Below are 26,477 nucleotides of genomic sequence, written 5' to 3' on the forward strand. Positions count from 1 at the left end.
GCAATAGTAAATGTGTGTGTGTCAAAGCATAAGTTTATTTCATTTTCATTTTTGCAAAGGTCTGTACTCTGTGCCAGTACAGACAATCCCTGAAGCTTTTGCAAACCACCTCCAAGGTTCTCCATTCCGTCCACAAGGTACAAAAGTGACACTCCGATTAATCTGCAACTCCTGGAGATTATTTCACAATGAGAACATGTGTACATACACATACGTGAGAACTTGGATCCATTCATAACTTTTGGCATCGTAAAAACTTCTTTCCAAAAGAGTCAGCATTTCCCGCTCCTGCGGGGAGATTTTCCCCAAAAATTTAACATCCTGTCCCCATCCCCGATGAAAGCTTCATGCATATCTGTGAGTAACAGCCGAGTTATGCCCCCTTGCACTGGCCATCCTCTTCCTCCTCATCATCCTCAGGTTCTCAGGTCTTAAAGCCAGGGAGAGAAGGTTCACAGTAAAGACTGGTTCCCATAGAAACTCTGTTTGCATTTCCCAATGAGCAATTCTGGGTCTGCTGGCTTTCACTTGGAATTCAGAAATTCAATTCAAAGCACTGAGCTGTCTGGAAAAGTAATTGTCTATGGGGCAACTGATTGAAAGGCGGTTTAGGTGTATTTCCGTTTAAGTAAAATGGGAGACAAAAAGAGCTCTGGCCATTAACGGGATGTCATTTTATGAGGCCTGGCATGGTGTGGCAGCACAGCTAAGAACTGCAATAACAAGCTTCGCTCCTTGTTTTTATTTGAGGCGATGAGGATGAAAAGCCTTCATTCAAACGTCGAGCCTGAGCAGAACTGTATGTGTCAATCAAAATTTGGAGTGTGGTCGGAGAGCGCTGCTTTCTGCTGCGTGCCCAGTCACAGGGCTGCATTCAGGTCTGCCTTCAGTCGTCTCTCTCTCATACCAGGCTGCTGCGCTGGAACAAAGAGGCCTTTCACATTGACCTTGACACGCAGCCACCCCCATCACCACAGGAACCAACGCAGAGGAATCCACTCCAGCTCTCCGATATCAATCTCTCTGTACCCCTGGCAGACGGTTCCAGCTCAAGGCTGAGGTGAACCTCGCAGCGGATAATCCAGATCATACAAGTGTTTTTATTTCACCAGAATGTGGAAAGAAAAATAACCTGTTAGTACCAATGTGAATATCACATCTGATCTCAAATTATCCAGTATGTTAATGGAAGTTTGAGATAATCATGTGAAAATAAAATAAGCTTTAATTAACTAATGACTTGCAAATGTTTAGCTAAAATCTCATTCGTAAAAAAAGATTCCACCGCTTTCGTTAAGATGAATGAAAAGCACCAAAATATAATAACAAATAACAAAAATATAACCTAAATAAATGCTCACTCATATAAGAGAAGCTGATAAACATTCAATTGTACCTATAAATAAATAAACAAACTGAAGAAACCAATTATGAGATGCACAGCTTCAGGGCTCCACCAAGTCTAAAATTTTCATTTAATTATCTCCTGCAGTTTTTGAGACGTGGACAGATTATTACCATTGATTATATACTTATAAAACAAAGACTGTTTTTCCAGGAAAATAAAAGCTTTTATTCTCAAGAGCAACAATATCTTTATTTTGGGGTTTGTTTTTTTCACCCTACTGCGCCCGGAAGAAAAAAACAAAACAAAACAAAGTATCTCAAACAATGAATTGCAAATTATTTTTTAAACAAAATAAAAATTTGAATTTTATACATTTCTGTCATAAGAAATAACTTCAGAACTGTACAAGCTTTTTTTTTTACAAAGCACAAAGCTTCAAAATATACAATGTTCATTCACATTTTATACACATATAAAAAAAAATAAAAAAAATTGGGTTTTGCTACATTTAAAGCCTGGGAGTTCCTCAACCATGAAAGAAAGCAGTCCATACACATTCCATGTTGCACCATGTTTGACTTTCAGAACAAGAGTCCATCCAGCTGCTGCCGGAAAACATTCAGGAGCTCCATTTTTGTCCCAAAGAGTGACGGGACAGCAGGAAAGGAGAGGAGCTCAGTCAGTCTTCAACATGGCCACTTTGTTCATCTCTCCTCCCCATCCAGTGAGGACTTGTCCCATTTCAACAGGAAACACACTCAATCGGTGTCCATGTGACAGGGGTTGGTTCCCTGCTGCTGTGCCTCATGATACAACTTCAGAAAGTCCTTGTATCGGGGGGCGCAGCCCATCCAGGCCTCCCCGAACCTCACCGTCCCCGTGAAGAGGAACTCGCCCTCACCAGACTTCACCCCACACTGCAGGGGCATCTTGATGTGGCCGTTCCAGCTCCGTACCCTCACACCCCCAGACACAAAGACCTTAGTTTTCTGCCTGTACAGGTGGCTGATCTCCACAGTTACAGATGAGTGCTCCTCCTCCTGCTCCACCTTCTTGATGCTGCCCCGTGCCACTGAAAGTATGAAGCAGTAAAATGAGATTATCATGCTGTTAATGGATATACTTCATGCTGCACAGAAGTTTCTATTGAACGTTCATGCATATGATATAGCAAAGCTCTTCAGCTTACCAAAGTCACTGGTGCATACTGCTAGAAGCATCGCAGGGTTGCTGCAAGGCTGACAGGGTCCTACATGAAAACAAAAAGCAAATATTAATGAGTATGTAGATAATATTTTTGTAAAACAGGAAAAAGAAAATCATTACAACTACTTTCAGCAGAAGGAGACCTTACTAACCAATCCACATCGCTTTATTTTAGTTCCCTTTACGCAAATGAGGTTAAGAACACCCCGGAGGAGTATCTACTTCTACTTCTCCCTCACATTCCCAATAAAGGTCACAGTATTCCATCACCACACATTACTATTTATTTACAAAGCTGGCAGAATTCAGCTCTTTCAGCACCAAACAGAGCCAGGCATGCTGCTCATTGTAAAAAAAAAATAAGTTAATGGCAGTTTATGAGCGCCCTAAAAATTTATGCCAGGACACAGATGCCTCTGCTACTGTGGAAAAAAACCCTTCATGTGAGCAAATTTTATAAAGATAAAAATCTTTTGTTTAATTTGACTAGCAATATAGAAAAATATACTAATTAATTAATAAAAAATAAAAAAAACTGAGTAGAAACTAATTATGAAACACACATTTTAAGTCTCTACAAAGTATATGTGGAAATTTTACTGATATCTGCCCATTGGTTTTGAAGGAGATATGGATAGATTATTCCCCCCGATGGATAATTGTGAGGGAAAACTCTATAGCCCCCCTTTGGCATAAAATTACTAATGAGGATGATGAGGTCCGGACAACTTCCCCATCATTCTATGAACTCCTTGAGATTCCACGATAAGATGGGATGAAACAGTTACAACTCTGACCTGAGCTCTCCTAGCGCTTTAGCAGGTTGCCTCAAAACTGAGTCCCAACAATAACATCAGGTCAAGTTAGAGTGAAAAGAACTTCATGCTCACGCAACCAGGGGGCAAATAATTGGTGGGAAGAATTAGAAAGTTAAAACAGCCACCATAAAGCACTTAAAAAGCCCACCCCAGGCTGTATTTCACCTCTGACTACTTGCAGCCAGCCTGCCTCCGGATTGTTTTATAGCAGGAGAAAGGGCCTTAAATTAGGCGGTCAGAGGGACGATTAGTTGACTCAGGTGGTCCTTCAGATGGCCTGACCAGAATGCCTTTATTAGATCTGCGGTTTGAGTAGCACACAGGGGCAGGTGGAGAGGTGGGGGGGGATGTTGAGTCAGCAGTGGTAAGAGGCTGGGACATCAAAATGGGCGGGGAACGATTAAACCATGGATTTGGTGCGCTGCAGGCCACCGTAGTTAACACTGCCTGGTCATCAGTAAGAAGATTTAATTTAGAAATTATACATTCTGAGTTTAGTCCAACAACAGAGGCACAAACAGCTTTTCAAGAGTTATTTTTCGAGTTCTTGTCTGAAAGTGGGGCTGTAGGGCTGGGGGCAGGTCTTAGGTCAGGCTGTGAAGCAACACACTGTTCTACCCGTATTGCTATGGAGGTCGGAGGTCAAACTGCCAAAAGCTCAGGCAGCTTAAGAACAGCTGGAGAGCCGAGACACTTCAGAGGGGCCGATCTCACTGAGAGCCCAGAGAAGACTGGAAGCGCCCTTTGAAATGAGCGCCTGAGAGCTGCCATCCCATCGGGGCTGAGACCCAAACCCATGGGTGTTTCTTTCCTTCAGAGAAGAACCCAGCCTGCCTTACATGTCAGACATGAAACAGAACCACAGGAATGGGATGAGAGCAGACTCAGCATCTCTTTGGGCCGTACACACGCAGCAGCACTCTGATCAGAACCACTTCACAGGGGTAGAGAGGGATGAGGGATGTTACGAGTGGTAAAGAGAGGAAGGAGGGGGGGGGGGCACGGCTGCCCTGCAACATCTGGGCCCTAACGCAGTCCTCTGTAATGCTGCACCACTTGCTAATACCACTCAGCACAGATGAAAACCACTTCAAATGGTCATGGAGAGGAATGACAAGGAAAATACTGGAATGATAAATAGACAAGAAAGATGAGGAAGGAAATGGGGAGGAATAATTTAAGAGGTCAAGTCAAAAGGACGGCTAGAAAAGAGTGTGCATGTGTTTGGGTTGTGCTCTTAGATGGTCCTCCCAACATCTGGCTGGAGACACATTCCAGTTTGATGGTGAGCAACTCAATCCCAGCACAGCAGGTCAGACAGAAGAGGAAGGGAGAGGAAAGAAGCATAAAAAAATTTAAAAAAGATGAAAAGAAGCAATCAATCCCCCCGTCTGGCTTTAGATGGCACGTGACCACTGTCTTTGTGAATCACCCCAGCGCTGACTCAGGCCACATCACACACTGATTACACTCTGACGCTGAACAGAGGCCACTGATGTGGTCAAAAACATCTCCGCGCTCACTCCTCTACATTTAAACCTCTGGGTTTAAATGCAGAAAGATGCAGGATGTGGATATGTGAACCCAGAGAGTCATAAAAACATAGGTGGGCCTGATACTGTTCATATTTTGCTTTAGGTGGAAAAGAAAACACAGTCGCGCAGCATGAAACTGTGCAGGTTTGGCAGTAACACAGTGTGAAAATACACGGCTGTGTTTTCAATGGGGAGCTCTCTTGTTTGGCCGTGCACCTCATCACACACAAGCCATCCAGAAAATTAATCTGCACAACTACAACTCAGACGTGTGGACAGCTGACAAATGAACATTTGAAAACACAACAACTCCGACATTCTTCAGATTTTGATGTAATAAAACTCGCGTCAAGCGTTTGACAAGGAGTATATTCTCAAAGCAGCCAACGCTACCACAGAAAATCACTTTGGCTGCAGAGTAGGAGGAAAATTTTCTACTGCTAGAGTGCAGCTTCATAAAAGTTTCCACCAGTAGATGGCTGCATTCTGTGCACAGCACTCACCACATGGACAAAGTACAAAAGGACCTCAGTCCTACAGGTAATAAATCAGAAGTGGGCAGTTCTTGAAAATGGTGACATTGATTAAACAGTCGACTCTGTCGCTACCATTGAACAGTAAAGAATCTTAACATTGACGCTCCTCACCATCCAGCGAGTGGCCGTCCGGTCCCAGTCTGCCGTTGACCAGCTCGTACTGGAACGACGTGATTCGTCGGCTGATGTCCAAGTGCGCGACTGCCTCGATGAAGAGCGCCCCCTCCTGGATGTTGAAGCACTGCACTTTGCCCAGAGTTTGTTGCTCTTCGCGCAGCAGTAACCGCAGCTTGCCGTTGAGGTCCAGGTAGATGTTGGTGCCTCTGGAGTTGGTGGAGGGTTTGATGCAGACAGAAAGACGGGCGAAAGCTGGCGAGACCGTGTTGGGGCGGAGGTTGACAATGATGGCCCCCGTGGGATAGAGCCAGTCCAGAGAGCCCTGAGAGCAACGCAAGTACACCTGCTCCACATCCCTGGCATGGCCTTCATGAGTTAGACCACTGCGAGAAGAGAGAGGGAAAGACGTTACAGAACATCAAGCAGCTCAGATACAGACTGTCAAGAACTCTGAAGACATTTAGAGTTAGAAAAGTTTAAAACCTGTCTTTTTAGAGGTGGATTATTCAGTGATAAAATGATGATTATCTTCTCATTGATACACAGGATTAACTGACCAAACCTCTGGCCAACTGAGAGAACGTTAGACCACATTCCTCTAAAAGCATTAAGAACCGTCGGCGCACAAGACTGGCTGCATGACCGGTCACAAGCGAGGCCAGCCAAAACGACCTCAGCTCCATCAGCCCCCCCCCCATACCACATTGTTGCTCCCAGAGCTTTGGCAAAACGCACCACTGGCACGCTGCCTTTGGTGAGAGTTTGGATGAATGAAAGGACACAGGGTCTTCTGGGTAGACAACGGCAGCAACAGTAGCCCGGCCCGTTGCATGCAAGTGCAAATGCATGTCACGCACCGAACCTCCCCTGCTTTCAAGTCACTAAAGAGACTGGAGGAGACTTGTCCGGGTAGCACTTTGGACTCTGGCGCCAGCATGAGCAAATGACTCCCTCCAGAACTTAATGCTTGGTCAGGGTTTGAGAACTCGGGTCTGTCAGTCATTCTGTGGCAAAGCCAGAGGCAGGAAGCAGTCAGCAGTCTACCAGTGTGTGCATGCCAAGCTAGCGGTTCCACTCCGGGGAAGAAACGCCCAGTATTTTTAAAATGAGATGCTGAAATTCAAATTTGCGTAGACCTAAAGTAACCCATGGCACATGCTGAGCATATGCAGCTAAAGCCCAAAACCAGCCCGCCTCTAATTAAGCCTCATTCTAACTCCATCACTTCTGCATACAATTAAAACAGACTACTCAAGAGTCTCACTAATGAACAACAGATTATTGGTTAGGAGCTCAAAATACAGAATAAGACCTACCCCTCCTAAATGGAGGATGAAAAACAAAACCACACTTTGAGGCGCAGCTTCTCAAGTGCAAAACAGATTTCAGCAGATGTTTGATGGGAGGTGATTTTTTTTTTTTTTTTTTCCCAGTAAATGCTGCCTGAGGTTTTAGAATCTGTTGGAAATATTTTTAAAGCATAAACCAGAAATACTTAAATGCTAAAAGGAGATCTGTGCTGATCATCACCCTTAACAAACAATTCACAAGAGAATAATAACCATGAGTTCGAGCAGTGAATGCACTGAATGATAAATTCTATTGATTCATGATCATGTTTCTATTATTGTAAACTTATTTTCATGTGTTATTTCCCTTAATATTAAACACTACCTGATGTCTGTTAAACTATCGCACCTTTCATTTCACGTTCCAGAAGCAGACAGTCTACTTTATGAACTCTGGTCTGTTTTTCCTCATGTCTGGTTCTTTCTCTGGCTCCGCTCCGCTCTTGACTTATCAGGTCCCCGCCGCTCACGTGCCTTCATTGTTTTTTAATTATATATATATATATATATATATATATAAATGTTTTAAAATTATTATTTATAAAAAGAATCGTGGACTTTACCTGCCCCTCCAGCTGCACTGGTCGCTTGAGTATTGGCAGAACGACACCCGACAGAGGCAGAGGAGCGGCAGCAGGAGGGCCAGCGTCGGGGCGCGCATGTTTGCCTCGCAGCTCACTTCGCCTCCACTCCGGTGAAACTAACGTCCGCCGTGCGTCCGTCCAGCTACATGTCGCTTTCCATGCGTCCCGGTCCGCTCCGCAACTGCTCCGCCGGGTGTGAGCTGCTATCCTCGGATGGTTCGCGCCGATAACGGCGCTAACTCTTAACTCGGTCGTAGATCCAAGTACTTACGACCCTCCGAGAAAAGACGACTGGGTTCAGATCCGACGATGTTGCTGCAGCCCATTGGTCTCCACGTCACACCCCATCCACAGCAATTTATCGGTCGTGCTGCCTTCAGGTGTACATCTAAAGCTCGGAGCTTTGTAACACGTTAAATGAAACGATCGCTGGATAGAGCTGCTTCATTAAAAACAAACAAACAAACAAACAGCGAAATGTTTTATGACCAATATGTAAAAGTTTTTGTATAACTCCGTTCATAATGACAGAGCATGCGTGTTTTTGATTAAAACCATGGAGATAGGAAGATGTTTAGGTATAAATTTTAATACAATAGCATAGTACCAAACACATAAACATGAATATTAAAGAAAAAAATAAAATTAAAATTACTTTTTTACGTCTGCTTGCTAAGCAAAATTAAATACTGACATACTAAGAAAATACAAAAGAAAAAAAATACTACACAAAAAATAATGCATGTACTCTATAATGATTGCAGACGACAGTGATAAAGGCTTATTATTATTGTCCTTGTAATTTGCGACTACTTTTTTCCTGAAAGAAATCAATACGTAGTCATTGTTTATTTTATTTTTTTATCGTTTAGTTATTAGTTGGTACAGTGCTGTATACTGATTCGGCTCATAAAATTTGAAAAATTCCGAGGACACTTAAAGTACTCACAAAAATCAAGAAGTTTGAAGTGGAAGAAAAACATTGCTACGTTTGGAATAAAATCAATTAATTGATGTTATTCTAATAATTTATTAAAGGTACTATAAGAAATTAGTAATGTTGCAAAAATTAAGTCGTAATTAAGAAAAATCAATCATCGTCCAAAATTATTGTTGTGGTTAAGAAAAGGTAAAAATAAGAGGAATAAATTTGTGGTCTTGTCATAATAAGTAATATGTTAGGTAGAAAAAATTATAATGTTAGAATGCTTAACATTACTTAACATTACATAATATTACAGTGCATGCATTATCTTGTGAAGCAACAGACACCCTGTGAATGGCGTTATTCTCCTCCTCACTAACACAATCATTAACAGCCATCCCCTCCTCCACATGAGAGGCGGTTTACCTTGGTATCTGTCAGGTTAAGCCCCAGCTTGTTATCCAGTCTCGTCAAAGTCCTGATACTAATATCCTTGAGCAAGATACTGAACCACAGGGGAGAACATTTATACTAGGTTCACTACATTTTACCATACTGTAATGTGCGTGGCAAAATAAAGCTTCTACTTATAATAATGTAGTGTTAATCCAACATTGTTTACTTCTGTGTGAATCACAAAGTATAACTGCACAACACGTTCCACTTACAGTATGTTGTTCGAATTGGGCACCTGTGTAAGACTCAACACTCTTTAACCCTGCATCGGATAACTTCAATCGGACGCAAGTAATGAGTTGTTTTTATTGTTAGTTTAGTTTAGTTTAGTTTAGTTTAGTTTAGTTTAGTTTAGTTTAGTTTAGTTTAGTTTAGTTTAGTTTAGTTTAGTTTAGTTTAATTTAGTTTAGTTTAGTTTAGTTTACTTGTATTTTCAGTGGGCGTCACAGTTGTCAGCTGGTGATGATCTCTGACCTAAACTCAAGTAAAGACCCACAGGGTTTGGCCTAGTGAACTTTCTCCACAGATTCAGCAGCAACTCCAGGAGGCTGTGCAGGTCCATGAAGACAAGGATTACTGCAAGAATCAATACTGACTGGGGATACGCAGTGTTTACTGACAACATAAAATGTTCCATACTCCAGTTGTGTCACTTGAGAAGTTTATGGTTGTAATGTTGTGGGTGTTGATTATGGTGTGTCTCAGTGTTAGTTAAAGTGAAGTGTTAAAATTTGATAAGAAACAAAATGCATGTATTGCTTTCATACAACACAAACTATCCACAGAAATCTTTACATAAAACCAGCATGAAGCACATAATTGTTTTTGTGTCAGCCTTAGCCTCAAGTCCTCCATATATTATTTATACATGTAAACACATTCAAGTTAGTCCTGAGAAATACGGAGGGAGGCTAACAATGCATTCAGTAGATGTTTTACTCAGCATTTTGAAGCATATCGAGTGCTATTTATGATCAGATTTACTGGCTAGAAAGAAAAAACAACTAAAATTGAAAATAATGGCGTGGCGCTCACCACAAACGTCTCCTTTGGGGAACACTTAAAGTGGTCACATTAAGGAACACAAAAGAGTAAGTAAAAATAAACCATTAGTCTATGTTAAATAATAATACCTTTAAACGTAGTAATATAATGACATGTTGGCATAAGATTTTTAATTTATTGTGCAATCCTTTATGAGAAGTATAAGTATGATTCAAGAAAACCGCATCCAAGAAAACCACAAGATGCCTTCCAGACAGTGTAAAAGTCAGAGCCAAGCAGGGCATTCACTGAAATACTACTATTTCTATCACTACTACAACAACTACTACTACAACAAGTACTACTACTACTACTACTACTACTACTACTATCACTACTCCTCTCACTAGCACTACTATTACTACCACTACTACTACCGATACTACTAAACTACTACTACTACTATTACTGCCACTACTATTACTACTCATACTACTACTACTACTACTACTACTACTACTACTACTATTACTACCACTCCTGCTGTTACTACTGCTACTGGTACTACTATTACTACTACAGTACTACTATTACTACTACTACTATTACTATTACAACTACAACTATCACTACTACTATTACTACTTGATTGATTGATTGATCGATCGATCGATTGATTGATACTACTACTGTTACTACTACTACTATCATTACTACTACTATTACTAGTAGTAATAGTAGTAGTACTATTACTATTACTACTTGATTGATTGATTGATTGATTGATTGATTGATTGATTGATTGATTGATTGATTGATCGATCGATTGATACTACTACTGTTACTACTACTACTATTAGTACTACTACTACTATTACTACTACTACTACTATTGTTACTACCACTACAATTTCTACCACTACTAATACGACTACTACTACAATTACTACCACTACTATTACTATTGCTATTACCACTAATACTAACACCACCAACACTACTAATACAAATAATAATAATAACAATACCTATAATAATAATAATATGTTATTTTTGTAGTTATTCTTATCATAATACTAATATTATTAATTACTAATAATATAAAATTGCTAATAAAATAGTAATACCGTACTAACTTCAACAAGTGGGAACCTGTGGAAATTCCATGATAAACAATAATATCAGACTTCATACCAAACCTATGAAAACAAATGTATTGGTATTATAAACCAAGCGCACCCAACGTAGTCAAAAATCAACGTGGTGACGTAACAACTTTGTGTTGGCAAATCATGGACTGCTCTGGACGAGCATTGCGAAGCCGTAGATGAATGTTAGCAGCATCGAAGCTTTTCATCCCAATCGGTTCACTGCGGTTCAAAGCTTCATGAGGCTTCATGTGCTCTAGTACAACATCTACTGGATGTTCACAGAAAGCCTGTGAATAAAACTGTCAGCAAAATAAAGAAGTATGCAAAATGTGTTTTTTAGTGATGGCAGTACATTGTGTGTGTGTGTGTGTTTGTGTGTGTGTGTGTGTGTGTGTGTGTGTGTGTTTGTGTGTAAAAAAATCAAAAATCAAATAAATAAATCTATTAATACCTGTGCTTGCACACATATACAGTACACACACACACACACACACACATGAACACACACACACACACTGGCAGTATGGAAAATGATCATTTGGACATGACGAAAATGAAAATAGAGTAAACACGTACAGTGAGGGGAGGGTGGTTGGGGTTGGGGTATGGACAATGTTTGTGTTTTGTAACGTTGAGGTATAGCCAGTGATTATCATTGGGTCACATCATTGGTTTGTATTTAAAAACAACATTTTTGTCCACTTTATAAACTTTATGACTCATAAAGAAAGAAACAGACGAACAAATATCCAACTGTCAAGCATGTTTATCAATGCGTCCTCGACGTGGAGCTGTTATACGTTTGAAAATAGTCGGTTTTAACTCCATCCGTTGTGTGTGTACATGTAGACACGGGTCACATACATTAACATCACAGCAGTTTTCATCGCAGGGAGACAGACACCCTCCGGATAGAAAAAGTTTTGGTTACAGCGTCCACATGACAACGCAGACCCGGCATTTACAAAAAGGTTGACTTTGGCCAGCGTTTTCGTCTGGGATATCTGAGTTGTCGTGTGGACGAAAGGCTTAACCGCAACAAAAGGCCTCGCTGTCCGATGCCTTTCGCCATTCACGTGATTCCTTCTGGCTGATGCACCGTGATTGGTTGGGCAGGTAATGGGTGGAGTTAAAGTGTGACAGTGTGAGGTTTTCAAGTGAGCTTATTCAAATATATAGGTGGGGAGATGAATGCTTTTCTTTGACAGTTGACTACAGAAACAAACGTCCACCAGAGCTTTGTCTTTTCCAAAGACGCTCTCCTTCCTAAAGCAACGCAAGCTGCATGGACTTGCTAAGTGGCAGGGTACGTTACCGCTGCATGCATCTGTAAACATTATCTACTCATCACTCATGTCATGCATCCAGAGTTTCCTCATGGAGCAAGACATTTTGTGTTCCCGGATTGTGTTTGGCATGGGAAAAAAACTTGTCTGACAAGGAAAACCAGAGCAGGTTGTAACCGCTACTTTTCCTCTCAGGTTTCACAAGACTTGGATTTGGATGTGGCTGATTGGTGATCAACATGTCTCTATTACTGAACTGACACACCGGGTGCATGTCCAAGTCTGAGCCCCATGCCACCAAACAGTACCACAGGCCTCAGGTGTATCCGAGGCATTAAGGTTTTACTCTGGATTCTCCCTCTCCAATGAAATGCTCAAAGTCTCAGCCACCTTCCAGATCTGTATATTGAGCAACAGTTTAGTATCAGTTGCATTATCCACTCACTACAACAAAGGATTTTGGTCGATGACTGTGTGGCCGGGTTTCTGTGTAGTCCTTGCTCTATTTCATGCTGCTGTAAGGTGGTTCAGAAGTCATGATGAGGTAACAGAGCAGTGAGACGTGCCTGAACCTGATGTCTGAGGAACCATCCCAATGGCACCTGCACTGTCACGCCAAAGCTGCACCTGTCAGTTTGTCAATGGTGTCTGTAAATAACATCAATCGTTGTTCACAGGTGTATTGGAGGACTATTTCTTTAAATGTATTTTCATTTAAGACACTCTTATTTGGTGAGACTTTTTTTTACAATCTATTTAAAGAGGCACAGTGTGCCCTCGTCACTCGCGGTTAATGCGTTTCAGGAACCACACGCGAATGACAAATTCCGCGATATAGCACTGAACTATTTATCTTAGTATTTATGGTAGTTTAAACATTTATGAACCCTCCCCATATTAATATTAAACCACCTTCTATCTGTATTACCTTTTCCAACACTCTTATGGACTGTTTAAAGCACTTTTGTTCCGAGACTCACGGAACTTAGTGCACTTCTGGATGCTGTCAGCCAATAGAACACGCATACGATATCACGTGACGGCCTACTAAAAATCCACGATGAGGTGAAGTCATGCGTGTTGATGTGCGAAATTGCGAGGGATTACTGTATACCTTGGCTTATATCATTTATGTCGTTCTCAGTTATACATTGGTTTTCAAAAAAGACAAGAAAAAATAAAATCATTTTATACAACTTTATGTTTGTCCGTCACAAATATTGGAATCGTAAAATGATTAGCAAATAATAAAAAGGACATAAAATCAGACAGTACAACAGACAGGACAACACAGGCAGGACAACACAGACAGTACATCAGACAGTACATCAGACAGTACATCAGACAGTACATCAGACAGTACATCAGACAGTACATCAGACCGTACAGCACCAAGTATGAGACGAAACACAAAGGAATGGTAAACATCTCTATAAATAGAATCCAGATGCACTGAAGCCTATTTGCTTGCAAGTTTAAAATAGTTTTGTATCAACCATATATCATTGAAATACATTCATAAATAAGTATATATAGAACTGGGAATGGTTATTTTCCATTTAACCTAGAGCCAAGTTAATTCAAGATATGCAGTATTTCGACTTAGTATGCATCTCCTGGAACAAATTAATGACATAAGCACACACACACACACACACAGACTCACACACAGAGGATGATGATAGAGTAGCAGACAGCTCCTTCCTGCTGCACCCCAATGAGCAACTTGTTTCGGGACGGTGTCTTGCTCAAGGGCTCAGGAGGTGAACTGACAACCCATCAACCAGTCCACACTCCATACTGTGATCCAGTATGGATTGTGGACTTGAACCGGCCACCCTCCAGTTTCCAAGTCAAGTCAATGTGGACTGAAAGAATAAGCAAATAAAACGTTGACGCTCCAGACAGAGACGGTGTCAGATTATAACAAAGTTGAATGGCAAGAATAAATAACACCTCTTTAATGGGCCGCTGCAAGGAAGGCACCCTTTTAACGGTCAGTAGGAATCTACTGGTCTTTACAACTGGTTTTACAACTGATCTTGCTGTACATGTAGGTGTACAATATTTATGTCTCTATACCGATTTTGATCTGTACCTTAACCTTTACCAGCTATCATTAATCTATTTTGTAAAGCTAATAGGTGGTTAGTTAAGCAACATTCAAACATGAACCATCACAGGTTAACATTATACACTTGCTGGCTCTCTGTCACCACATCTGAATATTTGCTGCTTTTGTTTGAGCATATTTTTGAAGGATTATATATGTTGTGAACTATCGGCCAGACAAAATAATCCTTTTAAAAATGTAACCTTGAATTGTTTGGGTTCAAGTTTTTCTACATCTTACAGACAAAACACTTCACAAAGAAATTTCAACACAATGGAGAAAAAGTGTCTTTATTCTATGTATCACACAAAATCACCTATATAGGAAAAAAAAAATACAACAAAAACACAACATTATTCCACAGAGGGAGGGATCCGTCAGGAAGGTTGCACTGGTCAACGTGTTGTTATTCCAGTTGCTGGTCACTTGCTGTTAGGGTTTGTTGTTTTCTCTCTGGCTGAGGCTTAGAGGAAGCAGGTTTAGCTCTCACCCTCCACCTGTCAGGAGTTTCACTGGTGGTGGGAGTGAGGGCATGGGAGAGGGGGGAGGAGGGAACAAATCGATGACAGATAACAGACAGTTAATCATTCAGTGAGCTCCTGTTTCTGATTGAAACTTGGCGGAACAAACAGGACGTAGAGCAATTAAAATCAGAGGATGAGGAGCATTTGATAAATAGGTGTTACGCAGCTAGTTTGGGATAGTAAGGTACAAATAGAGGCGAGGCAGGAAGCTGCTGGAGGGGATGGGTGTTTCTTCTTTTTCTTTTTTCTTTTTTTCCAGGCCTGTTGTCCTCAAACTTGTGCTGAGTGTGACTCACTTTAATGCCTGGAGCTATAGCTTCCAGGTGAAACAGCAGTCATAAAGTAGATTAGCTTGCTGACAGGATGTGATTTTTATGTGTGTTGACGTGTGTGTCCTTACTGTCCCTTCTTTCTGTTGTCGTTTTTTTTTTTCCTTGTTGCTTCACTGGGGGTGGAACAAAAAACCCAGCCTCTCTGAAGACTAAATAAACTTGTTAAGGCGGTTGTTTTTTCATATAAGAAAAGCAGACAGTGAATAAGTCTATTGTGGGGTTTTAAAAGCAAAATGTTACTGATTGATTCTTCTGACATCTTTACTGTCTGAAGTTAATCTTCAACAACCGTCAAACCATCATCATGAAACCTCCTGCTCTCAGAACTAGTTTGAATAATGACTAACCTGTTGTCCTTGTGCTAAGCTCTTTTAATTGGCATTGACTGCCTTTGCACACGTCTGATATCTTGTGGTATGCAAAGGCAGATCATAAAGTGCTGATATCATCGACGGGCCATCTGCCTGACATCACCCCCCTCGTGCTCCCTTCCAGACTCTCAAAAATGCTGCTGAGCTGAAACCTGCACAATCATTCCTCTTCTGAAAAACTGGAACGCTTTCATTTTGGAGTCCCGGCCGCTGCTGGTATCTCCTTTCACATCTTGCATGACTGTTACTCTTTTTCTATTGCAAGCAGGACAATGAAGATAATGCATATTTCAGCTCTGCAACCGCCATGTCTCTGTCATCGGCACGGGTAAGTTGTTGCTGGTAGGAAGCGCATACATCCAGTCAGTGTTGAATTATGTGAAACATATTTGAAGAATGAAGCAATCGTCCATCTCACTCAAAATTCCCTAAAGTTTTTGTAAGCTGGGGAACACACAGCCTGTCTTTTGTTTCAGGCCTGACGGTGATGTATAGCCTCTTACGCATTTGGGAGAAATAGTGGAAAACAGAAAAAAGAGGAGCCATTGCAGAAAATGTCATGGTTCCTTCTTTTGTATCTATTGCAGGCACTGCTTTCCTGCTGGTTTGAAGACCATATGATCATCTCCATCATATCAGTCTCTCAGCAGAACACAGAAATGTGAGGAATTATAGTGATGAAGTTCTTAAAGAATCGCTTTTAATACAGCTCTGTGCTAGCAGGTATACAACATTAATGCAACTATGATCCTCTCAATCACAAATTTTTGACAAATTGGGTTCAGATCTGGAGGTCAAAGTGGTTCTGAGGCTTGATTCAGTGACAAGACCTTTGCTTTGCAACAGCAAAAGAAGACAGGAACTTGTCTTGAAATCTCCGAAACAATTTCCACTTCTTAGATTTGCTGATCTGATTCCCAAAGCTTCCTGTGGAAGAAAAGCTCTGGCCCACATTCCTCCAGGCTCTATATGTGCCGTGACATGGCAGTTTCCTTGATTCGTTCTCTCATTCTGCAACTTGCTCGATTAGTCCAGGATGCGCCGCACAAAAAGATTCAGCCATTAGGCCTGCTGATTCTGGGTGACAGCCATGATAGACTCATTATGGGGTAGGAGGAGCGAAGCAGGAGCTCCTTCCATTGTTAACTCTGAAGTTCTCTGGCTCAGACAAAACACAGCTCCTTCTTACAACCCACAAACTCTGGCAGCATTCCTGTTCAATACTTTAGTGCTAACATTCAGCACTCCAGCAAGAATGTTTAATCAGTTGAGCAACCAAAACATTTTTTAGTCAGATGAGTTTCGTGAAAAAGCAAGCAGGCATGGTTTTAAAGACTTTCAGCATTGCCTGTCTTCAGTCAGAGATGAAGTCTTTTGCCAGTCTGGATGACATCCAGTAAGACCACTGGGGGATTTTTGAGTGATGACTGGGGTTGTTTTTGGTTAGGTCATCTTTCTACTTAGAGGGAACATTTGGGGAGATATCCCCTGATTGTATTCCATGATTCCGCAGTGCACTTGAGCGTCCCCCGCCTCTCGCTTGTAATTCAGCTGGGATAAGCTCCAGCAACCCTCGTGACGCGCTGAAGTGCAAAAAGTGGTCAAGAAAATAAACAAACAAACAAACGCGCATACATAATACATAATTGTATTCTTGAGTGCCTCCAGTTACCTACACGTCCATTTGTTGGTCTGGTTTTGAAACCATATGCAGCGCACCCTCGCGCATTCGCGTATCAACATTCGCGACTTCACATCATTGTGGATTTTTGGTAGGTAGTCATGTGATACGGTACCCGTATTCTATTGGCTGACGGCATTCGGAGTCTCGGAACGCAGCGCACTTCCATGAGACACAAAAGTGCTTTAAACAGGCGATAAGAGTGTGGGAAAAGGCAATACAGATAGAAGGTGGTTTAATATCAGTATGGGGAGGGTTCATAAATAAAAAGATAAATAGTTTGTCGCTATATCGCGGAATTTGTTATTCGCGTGTGGTTCCTAGGACACATTAACTGCGAGTAACAAGGACGCGCTGTAGTAGTAAAAGAGAGGTTTTCTCATTTGACGTGCTCAACTGTAGTGATGAAAAGTAACTAAGTACATCCATCCTAAGTATATTTACTGCACATTAGGTATGGTATGGCATTTGCGAAGTTTCATTTTCTGCTATGTTAAACTTCAAATTCTTGACAGTTCAGAGAAAAAATCTTACTTTTAACTATAAAACATTTATGTGACATCTCAAGTTAATTTTAAATCAGTATTGCACACAAAAGTCTTATAAAAGGTTTGTTTTTTAAATTTACTCTCACCATATTTTCCAGTGTGGTGAGACGGATTAAAAAATATACATAATAGAGGGGGACTGGTTCTGTGAGTTTTCTACATCAGGATGACATTTGTCTTTATTCTGGAGGGGTAATCCTTTACCTTTTGTATATTCTAAGGACAGGGTTTCACTTGTCTTTAAATGCTTTTGAAACTAGCAGAACGAGGTGGAAAGAGGTTCAAATAAAGCCAAAACATAATGAACAAATCTTGTAAGAAGCAGTAACAAACACAAGATTGGCTTGCTAAAGAAAGAGATTTACCAAACCAAACATAAGACATTAAGAAATTAAAATCAGCCCCACATTTACCAGCATTAACATTATAATACTGCTTATAAACGTATCTTGAAATAATCCAATAAATCCTTTGTACACAGACTGTTATACTGTTGTACTTTTAGTCTGATAATTCCATTTGGCTTATAATATATCTGTACTTTTGCTTACATTGAAGTCTGAACGTAAATAACGACTGCACATCTCGCCCTGCCAACGCAGCCCCGTGGTGTAAATCATGTTAACAAGCTCATGTGTTTACACAGGGTGAAAGATCGAGAGAAGGAAATGCAGGGAGAACAGTTGGCCTATTGTGTCCATCCACACGCTAAGTTTTATATTGGCTCACGGTTCACCAGGAGAAGCAACCAACAGTCAGATCATAACAATCAGGAGAGTCTCGGCATGGACTATAAACACGATGATGCTTTGTGGAAAATTTGACCCGGTGATCTGGCTAGGAACACAGATTGTGGAGGGTCTGTAAGACCAGCCTCCTTATTCTGCATTAAATGGAAGCTTGATTGCAGAAAGCCTCAGTTCTACCAGGGGTGCAGTCAAGAAACATGATAATCTTCTGATTTCATAAACTGTGATGACAAGTGACAGTAAAAGTACAGGTCAAGGGGGCGTAGTGTTGGGTTTGGCACATACATGCGGGCGGATATTAGCAGCAAATGTAGCATTCCAGGTAGCTGCAATGCTAATTCATTATATTTTATTGATCTAGATCATAGCAAAGTCATGACAATAGAGGGCCAGACATTGTCTCTCATTTTAATGTATCTGTACAAAGTCCTTTCCCTAGCGATATGCTGTTGCACTTATTTTCATTAAGATTCTTAATCTGCTTCATCTCTAATGAGCATTACGAAACTGCAGCAAAAAAAAAAAAGAAAACCCAGTGTCAGCGGTATTTCCTTTTTCCTGAGCTCTGACTTGAAATATGCTGTGTTTGTTAGCTTTGGGCAGACGCAACGTGCAGAATATCAAATTATGTTTCCTGGTTTGATTTTTGTGGCTTCTTGCGGCGCAAATTCTTCAACACTATTAAGGAAATACTACCGACTAAATAAGCGAGCTAGAAGTGGGTGGAAATCTTGTTTAAGTTTTGCCATATGTGTGAAGCAGAGAGAATTCTGCTTGACCAAGGATGTGAAATGACCACATTTCACCAACATGTTCTTCCTCAGTACGCTGTAAACGGATCATCTTTCTGTCGAATTTAGCAATCTTCAGCAACAAAGACACTGCTAAGTACTCCAAATTATCCTTCATTATGAGGTGTCATATCAGAAAAAAACAATATGAAGCAAGTCAAAACTTGCCACGCAGTGATATTAAAGTATAAAGGACACATAAATAACCTGTTGGGTCTCTATCTTCCTCTACACATCTTGAGGTTACAGCTGGCGTTTCGCCAGCGCAGCCTGTGGTGAAAACAGGGACATTTCAGCAGGGAGTTGATGGAAATGTCCCGACAGTGAATCACTAGCTTGTATATGCCCCGAAGAAACTCACGCTCATAGTTCGTGAATGAGCTGTTAAAAAAGCCTCATCCACATCAAGAGATCGTTTTACAGTTGAAGCAGGTGTCACCGAGTCTTAATATTTAGTCACCTGGATGAAGTTGAAAGCAGCTGATGTGCTGAGTGAGGGGAACAGGGAGGTGGCTGCTGCCAGATCAGCTGTGGGATCAGCTGAGGGATCATGGGAGCTGAGCACGGAGGCTGAGCTCTGTGATCTTATTATTGTGCTTTGTGTGTGTCTGCGCTCTCCTCCACTCCTCCACCGCCCGACTTAGCGCGCCTAAGTAGCTCACATACACACACACACACACACACACACACACACACATACACAAATGCACCCCTTGAGCACTCCAGGTTTGAATCAGTAAGTCACCAGGCTGGTTTGTGAGTCCAACACACACACACACACAAACACACACTTCCTCACATCTCGAACTCTTGTCCTGCTCCCGCCCGTGTACTCCAGCCTGGCACACTCCACCACACTTCCAGAGTCATGCGCTTGAAGACGAAGACACACTTCAGGTGGGTCAAAAGTCATGTGGAGCCGCATGTGAAACACATCAGATGTGCTCAGCAGTGTGTACAGCAAGCAAAGTGACACAAAGAGTTCATGATAGAGAGTAACACAACGACAATCAGACACAATCGCAAAAGCAGGTTTCATGGTTAGGGATTTGGAAATTTGGGAACATGTCTGTATTCAAATAATGAAAAAAGATTATTCTAGTTAGCCTGCACTCTAGAGAGAAAGCGCTGCTGAAGAGACGGGTCGCTGTATTCATTTTCTGAACCGGCGTAAAGGAGTTCATGTTATTGTGTTACTCTGTCATGATGAGACATGCGTCCATGCAGGTGAATCCCAACCGCAGCTGGAAGAACTGTAACAGGTGGCACAGCCAAAAGACACACACCTGCACACGCTCACACACAAACAAACACACATTTACACACACACAAACATACTTAAACTGGAGTTGATTAGCTGATCACTTGCAACCAGTTCCATTAAACTAAGCTGTAGTAACTTAATTTGTCCTCAAGTCAAAGAAGGAATAGATAGATGAAGTTAGAAAACCTGAAGTCACACCACTTTCTCTCAGTGTATCTTTCAGAATTATGCACATCAAATTCCCTTCATGATCAGGGGAGTCAGGGAAATCAACGTCGACATCTGCCGGCCACCTGCACACACCCAGAGTGTTTTCACATATTATGCAAAGCAGGCAGGCCCACTAACACTGTATTAATTTAACATTCTTTCATGCATACCAGATCTAAATTACTCATGATTTTTTTTTATTTTTTATCCTGTTAAAATGTATATTTTTGTGCCTGAATCAGGTTGTGTCACACGGTGTGACGTTATTCCTAGCGTGATTAAACGTGCCTTCACACGTGTGCAGCACCGGGCTCAAGCTGGACTGCATTAAAGCTCGGCAACTTTGAGCGCCAGCCCTTTTAACCCATACGATTAAAATCTGAGGATATGTCTGCAAACAAAGCTCAGCGGTGGGCTGACTCCGCACCTCCACCCTTTCCCTTCTCCTTCCTCGCCGAGCCTCTGATCCGCCAGCGGCCCGGAGGAGTCGAACACGACACAAAGGGCCCATTGTGGGCGCTGAGGTATCACAGTAATTGTTACAATCTCTCCATTTAGGTGAGCAGCACGCCCACCTTTGGTTCGCAGTGACTTTATGAGAGATGTGTGGCTTTCAGGGTTGTTGCATTCATCAGATATAATGAAGAAAAACACGGGTGGCTCGTGCAGATGAATTGTGGCGGAAGGTGAAATTCGCTGTGTGTGTGTGTGTGTGTGTGTGTGTCTGAGCCGAGGCCCAGACCACAGCCTCCACAGAGCTCGAGTGACAGATTTAATAACATCCTGATATTTCCGTGAGGCGAAGCGCTGATCTGTGATGAAAGACCACTGGAGAAAGAAGGTTAATAATTCCATGCTGCCAATCTAAAAACACAGATTACAAACTGCCTTGGATGATGTTGTAAAAAAGAAGGGGAAAAAAAGTCTCATAATTGAATGTGCTGAAAAGAGTGCATCAATATTCTCCCATACTGGATGTCTCTTTTACACTTTAGATGTGAATTTATTCATTTCTTATAGCAAGGGGTTTGTTTTTTTTCTTCTACATTAAATGCCAGCCCACTTACAGTCCACACACGCTCCATACATCCTGGGGAGATAAATCACAAACATGGACTCTAGCCTGGGTGGGGGCGCGTCAGACGGAAAGCATAGGAAGCTCGGACGGTTCCACCTGGTTGGATTCCAACGTTTAGTTTTAGTCTAACACGGGTCTGTGATGAGCTTCCCGACCTTTCATCCCTTCAGGAAACATCTGGAATCATATGCTAGTTGAACGAAAACGGGTTTGTGTTTGTGTATCATCCAGAAGGTTTGCCAGGAATGTTATCATTGTGTAAAGATTAACCTCGCTGTCCAGTAAATAGATTCAGGAAACTCTCTGGTGAATTGCCAGCAGATGTTTGGGCTTTGACATCATCTCCAGTCGCAAATTGTTGCCTAACATCAATTCATTAACAATCAGCCCTCTCCCCCGTGACTCACCACAGGATTTCTTGTGAAATAAAAGCTTTCAGGACACTGGCAAGAATGGTGAAGAACAGTTACAAGTACCGGCTGCCGGTGCTCGACAAGGTGGATATTGTGTCCGTGCAGGCAGGTGAGCAGACAAAGCCTGTGACATGTCTCTCCATGCCTGAGGCGAGACATCAGAGGAAGGGTCATGAGTCACACCTGTCGGTGAAACAGCTCTTTCTCTGCGCGCGAGTCGTCGTCACCTCGAAACACAGAGCACACAGCTGTGGCGTCACGCAACACCTGCAGCCTGCTCATAAGAATGTAAAGCCTTTTTCTTCTCGAGACGGCAAAGAATAACAAAAATGTCATCAGTGTTTGTTGTGTCTCCGCGTGGCGAAAAAGCCTCGCGGCCGTGTTTAAGAGCGAAAAAATTCTGTTCAATAAAAGTACAAATATGAAAATTGTTAATTGTTTGAAGAAAAGTGATTTGTGGGCTTAACACGCGTGTTTGTGTTCAGGTGCAGACTACGTCTGTGTGGACGACAGTCGTGTCTGGACAGAGGAGAGGATGTTCAGGTCTGGCTGGAACAACACCATGGGATGTGATATTTGGGCTGTGGGGTATTGTGGGGGGATGTTTTGCCTCCTGTGTGGTGACTCCTGACCCCCATCATCCTCTCCAAACACGCTTCACTTCTGTCCTGTTGTAGCTCATTTAAAATAGTTGAATGTTGTACATGCAGTGCAGTAGATAACGCTATCTGTTGACTTCATTGTTAGTCGTTTCACCCTCAGGTACATCATTTACCCCTCAGAAGTCCCTTTCCACCTCCCACCCCAAATCCCCACCTGTCTCTCCTGCTGCTCTCCCGTCCGGTTCGTTCTCTGCATCTCGACTCCTGTTCATGTGTGTTTTGTCAGTGCTGCGTGACTCTCTCGCCTACTAACACAACACAATGTCATCCTGAGGGTCCACTGTGGCCCCCACTGATAACAGTCTGCTGACTTACACTCGTAGCGCTTCTCATCTACGCTAACACACACTGACGTGGCCCTTTGAAGTCCTGGGTAGCAGCGTGGACCCTGGGACTGGCCCAACAAAAGCAATCTGATCCTCGGCCGATGCGTCCAAGCATGCCTGCGTCCAGCCAACAAAGGGCCGGGACGGCAGGGGCCCCATTTGCAACTTGTGTGTGTACCTAGGAATGGACCTGCATGTTCTGCATGGGCAACTGGACATGTGAAAGATGTGTTGAGAGAAGGTTGATGTGTTTGGGGGCTGCAGATTTAACAGGTTGTTTTCTGTAACCCAGCTTCAAGTTTATTCCTCGTCTCTTTCGGACTACTTCACTGGATGCCATAATTAATTTTTTTCATTACCTGCAAAATTGAATCATATTATATTTTGAGAAAAGGGTTTTCTTCTTGTCAGTCCCTCTCCCCAATTATTTCTGTTCATTCTCCAAAGACATTAGAAATAATTTACTCCTACAAGTTATTTGCATTCAGGAACAAGGACTAAAGCTCTCCAGTGCTTTAGATGTTATGGTCTAATGACTCTTGTTGTTCTGCTCTAAGATTTGTGTGCAAAAAGTCCATTGAATAATGTCTGACCTGCTGCACAAATTTCCAAAATATAACATGCATGCAGAGCTCCCCTCACACTGCAATTGCATATGGAGAAGCATTGAGTCAACGCCTGACATGCAGTCTTATCATTAAATTCCGGTCTGTATGTTGAATGTGCCACGGCAGCAATTCCATTTTTCTAATCAGGAATCGTTGCCTGACTATGAAAGTTATTGTGCAACTTATTTTCCAAGAAAAGCTCCAAAATGCTCTGTTGGACTAGAATTTTAATCTGATAAGAAATCATATTCCAAAATGGAATGATAGAACTAATAAGATTTATATTGTGCAAACATCATTTTACAATAACTACGGTATTTTCCACACTATAAGGTGCACTGGATTATAAGGCGCACCTTCAATGAATGGCATATTTTAAAACTTCTTTCATATATAAGGCGCACTGAATTATAAGGTGCACTGTCGGTTTTTTGTGAAAATTTAAGGCTTTTGTGTGCGCCTTATAGTGCGGAAATACTGTATATGATACAGTATATGAGTTATAAATTTTAAACTTCAGGTTCAAGCGAAGGACTGCATTCATTCTTACCGTGAATTATTATTATTATTAATTATTAACTGGAACATAATTTTTGCATCTCAACTCCAAATAGGTCAATCTAGGGTGAAAAAGCCAGTGTTTAGGGCCCAGTTTTTTTTTCCCTCCTCTTTCATTTTGTTCATCTTCTGCTCGGGGTTTCAACACACTGAGATGAAGATCAGCTTGATTCACACCTGCACGAAATGCCTCTGTGGGTTTTCTTCAAAAAATTCATCCTGACTCAAACCTGCAAATAATATACTGTCACCAAAAGTGAGCCAAAGACTGATCTAAGCACAGCGCAACGCAGCATCCGTCCCCTACATCTGGTTCACTTTAGTCTCAATATCAACAAGTGCTTCCACCTCTCTCTCATATGAGTCATAGAGACTGAAGTGCTACAAAGCTTCCAGGACTCTGGGAACGCATCGCCCCCCGATGTATATTTCATGAGGCATTAAAGGCCACATTATTCATGCTGGTCTCCTCCACTGCTTTGTTTGGGAGACAGAGGAGCCAAACAATAGATTCATGGCATATTGATTAAGGATTAGAATGCTTAAACATCTACGAAAGCCTGCAAGCATTCACTAGAGGGGTCTATTCATAACTGCATCAAGTGATTTTCCGTGGAGGAACTCCTGTTAATCATTCTGAGGAATTTCTTTATGTAAAAAAGGACATTATTTTGGAAGTAGGAAGAGAAGGGATGAGAAAAAACTAAGAACTGAGGCCTCCGTTGTGCAAACTGGAAGTTGAAGCATGATGAAGCTTTTTAAGGCAGGGTGCCATTAGCTGGAACGTTTCACCACGTTGGATCAGCAACTGTCAACTTCAAAACCTGAAACTCCCTGGTGACAGTCTTTACCCAGACACTGTGTATGTTCATAGAAAAGACAGCATTCAATGCACCACCTTAACATTGACCTAACCCCGTCTAGAACCCTGGCTCTGCAGAGGTCTCCCCGTCCCGAACAAAACTCCTTTTGTTCTCTTGTGTGAAGAGTGGAAAATGGAGAAGACTCTGGTCCTATGCTGTAAATCATTTGGAACAGACGGGGGTCACAGGTTTTTGGTTGTAGTTTATAACAGCTTCACTCACTGACTATCAACGTCATGCGCAATGTCCTCTGGATGCAGGTAGCTCGGCGGGAAGCAGACGCTCGCTCCCCCTGCGACGCGTCAGAAGTATTTATTTGTGAACAGAAAATATTTCTGTGGTGCTGCAGTTCTCCTGATGCAGTCCAGAAGAGAAACTGCTGGTGAAGTGGGTTTTGGGGTACACATACTTGAGAAATGTTGAAAAATAAACAATTACTTATGCCTTCAAATTCACACGTAGCGGTGATGTGTTTTTGTTTATTGTCTGTTAACTCTTATAACAATCGTACAGCAAATATTTGTGAATCAATAATGTATCACAGGGTTTACCAGCGTGTGAATGGATTTGTTCTCGGTCATAAACCTGCAGTCAAAACACCAACGGGTCACTAACGGGTGACTTCTAAAGGTGATGTCACTGTTATCTTTGTGTCATGCTGTCGCCGCTCAGGTTCACAAATATGTCTGGTCAACAGTTGAATAGTGAAAACTTGTTGTTGCCTCACAACAAGAAGGTTTCTGGTTCCATTTTCTTCTGTGCCCAGTTTGCATGATCTCGCTGCGTCTTTCCAGGTTCTCCGGCTTCCTCCCAACTGCAAAAACATGCAGTTCAGGTGAATTGTCCGCGAGTGTGAGAGTGACTGGTTGTTTGTCCTTCGTGTGGATCTGCAATGAGCTGGCGTCTCATCCAGGGTGTTCCTCGCCGACGGGGTCCTGCAGACCCGTGACCCATGAGTTGGATACACAGCTGAAAGCAAGAGGATTATGATCATCTTGTCTTCATGACGATGCATGAATGAATGATTTCTTTTGCCTCACATTTCTTCTTGCTACTGTAAAGAAAATGACGTCCCTGGCATCAGTTTATAA

At 41.9% G+C, this 26,477-nt stretch overlaps 1 protein-coding gene across 1 annotated transcript; it reads right to left on the minus strand.

Annotated features, from left to right (window-relative positions):
• Positions 1–1,478: 1,478 nt before the first annotated feature.
• metrnla (meteorin like, glial cell differentiation regulator a) lies at positions 1,479–7,813 on the minus strand. Its single transcript, XM_068336674.1, has 4 exons — positions 7,473–7,813; positions 5,555–5,943; positions 2,538–2,597; positions 1,479–2,420 (listed from the first exon to the last, which is right to left on the minus strand). Exons 1-4 carry the CDS (start codon positions 7,568–7,570, stop codon positions 2,107–2,109), a joined length of 861 nt encoding a protein of 286 aa, XP_068192775.1. The 5' UTR covers positions 7,571–7,813; the 3' UTR covers positions 1,479–2,106.
• Positions 7,814–26,477: the final 18,664 nt, after the last annotated feature.

The sequence above is a fragment of the Antennarius striatus genome, chromosome 16 (genome assembly GCF_040054535.1).
Source record: "Antennarius striatus isolate MH-2024 chromosome 16, ASM4005453v1, whole genome shotgun sequence".
Lineage (NCBI taxonomy): Eukaryota > Metazoa > Chordata > Actinopteri > Lophiiformes > Antennariidae > Antennarius > Antennarius striatus.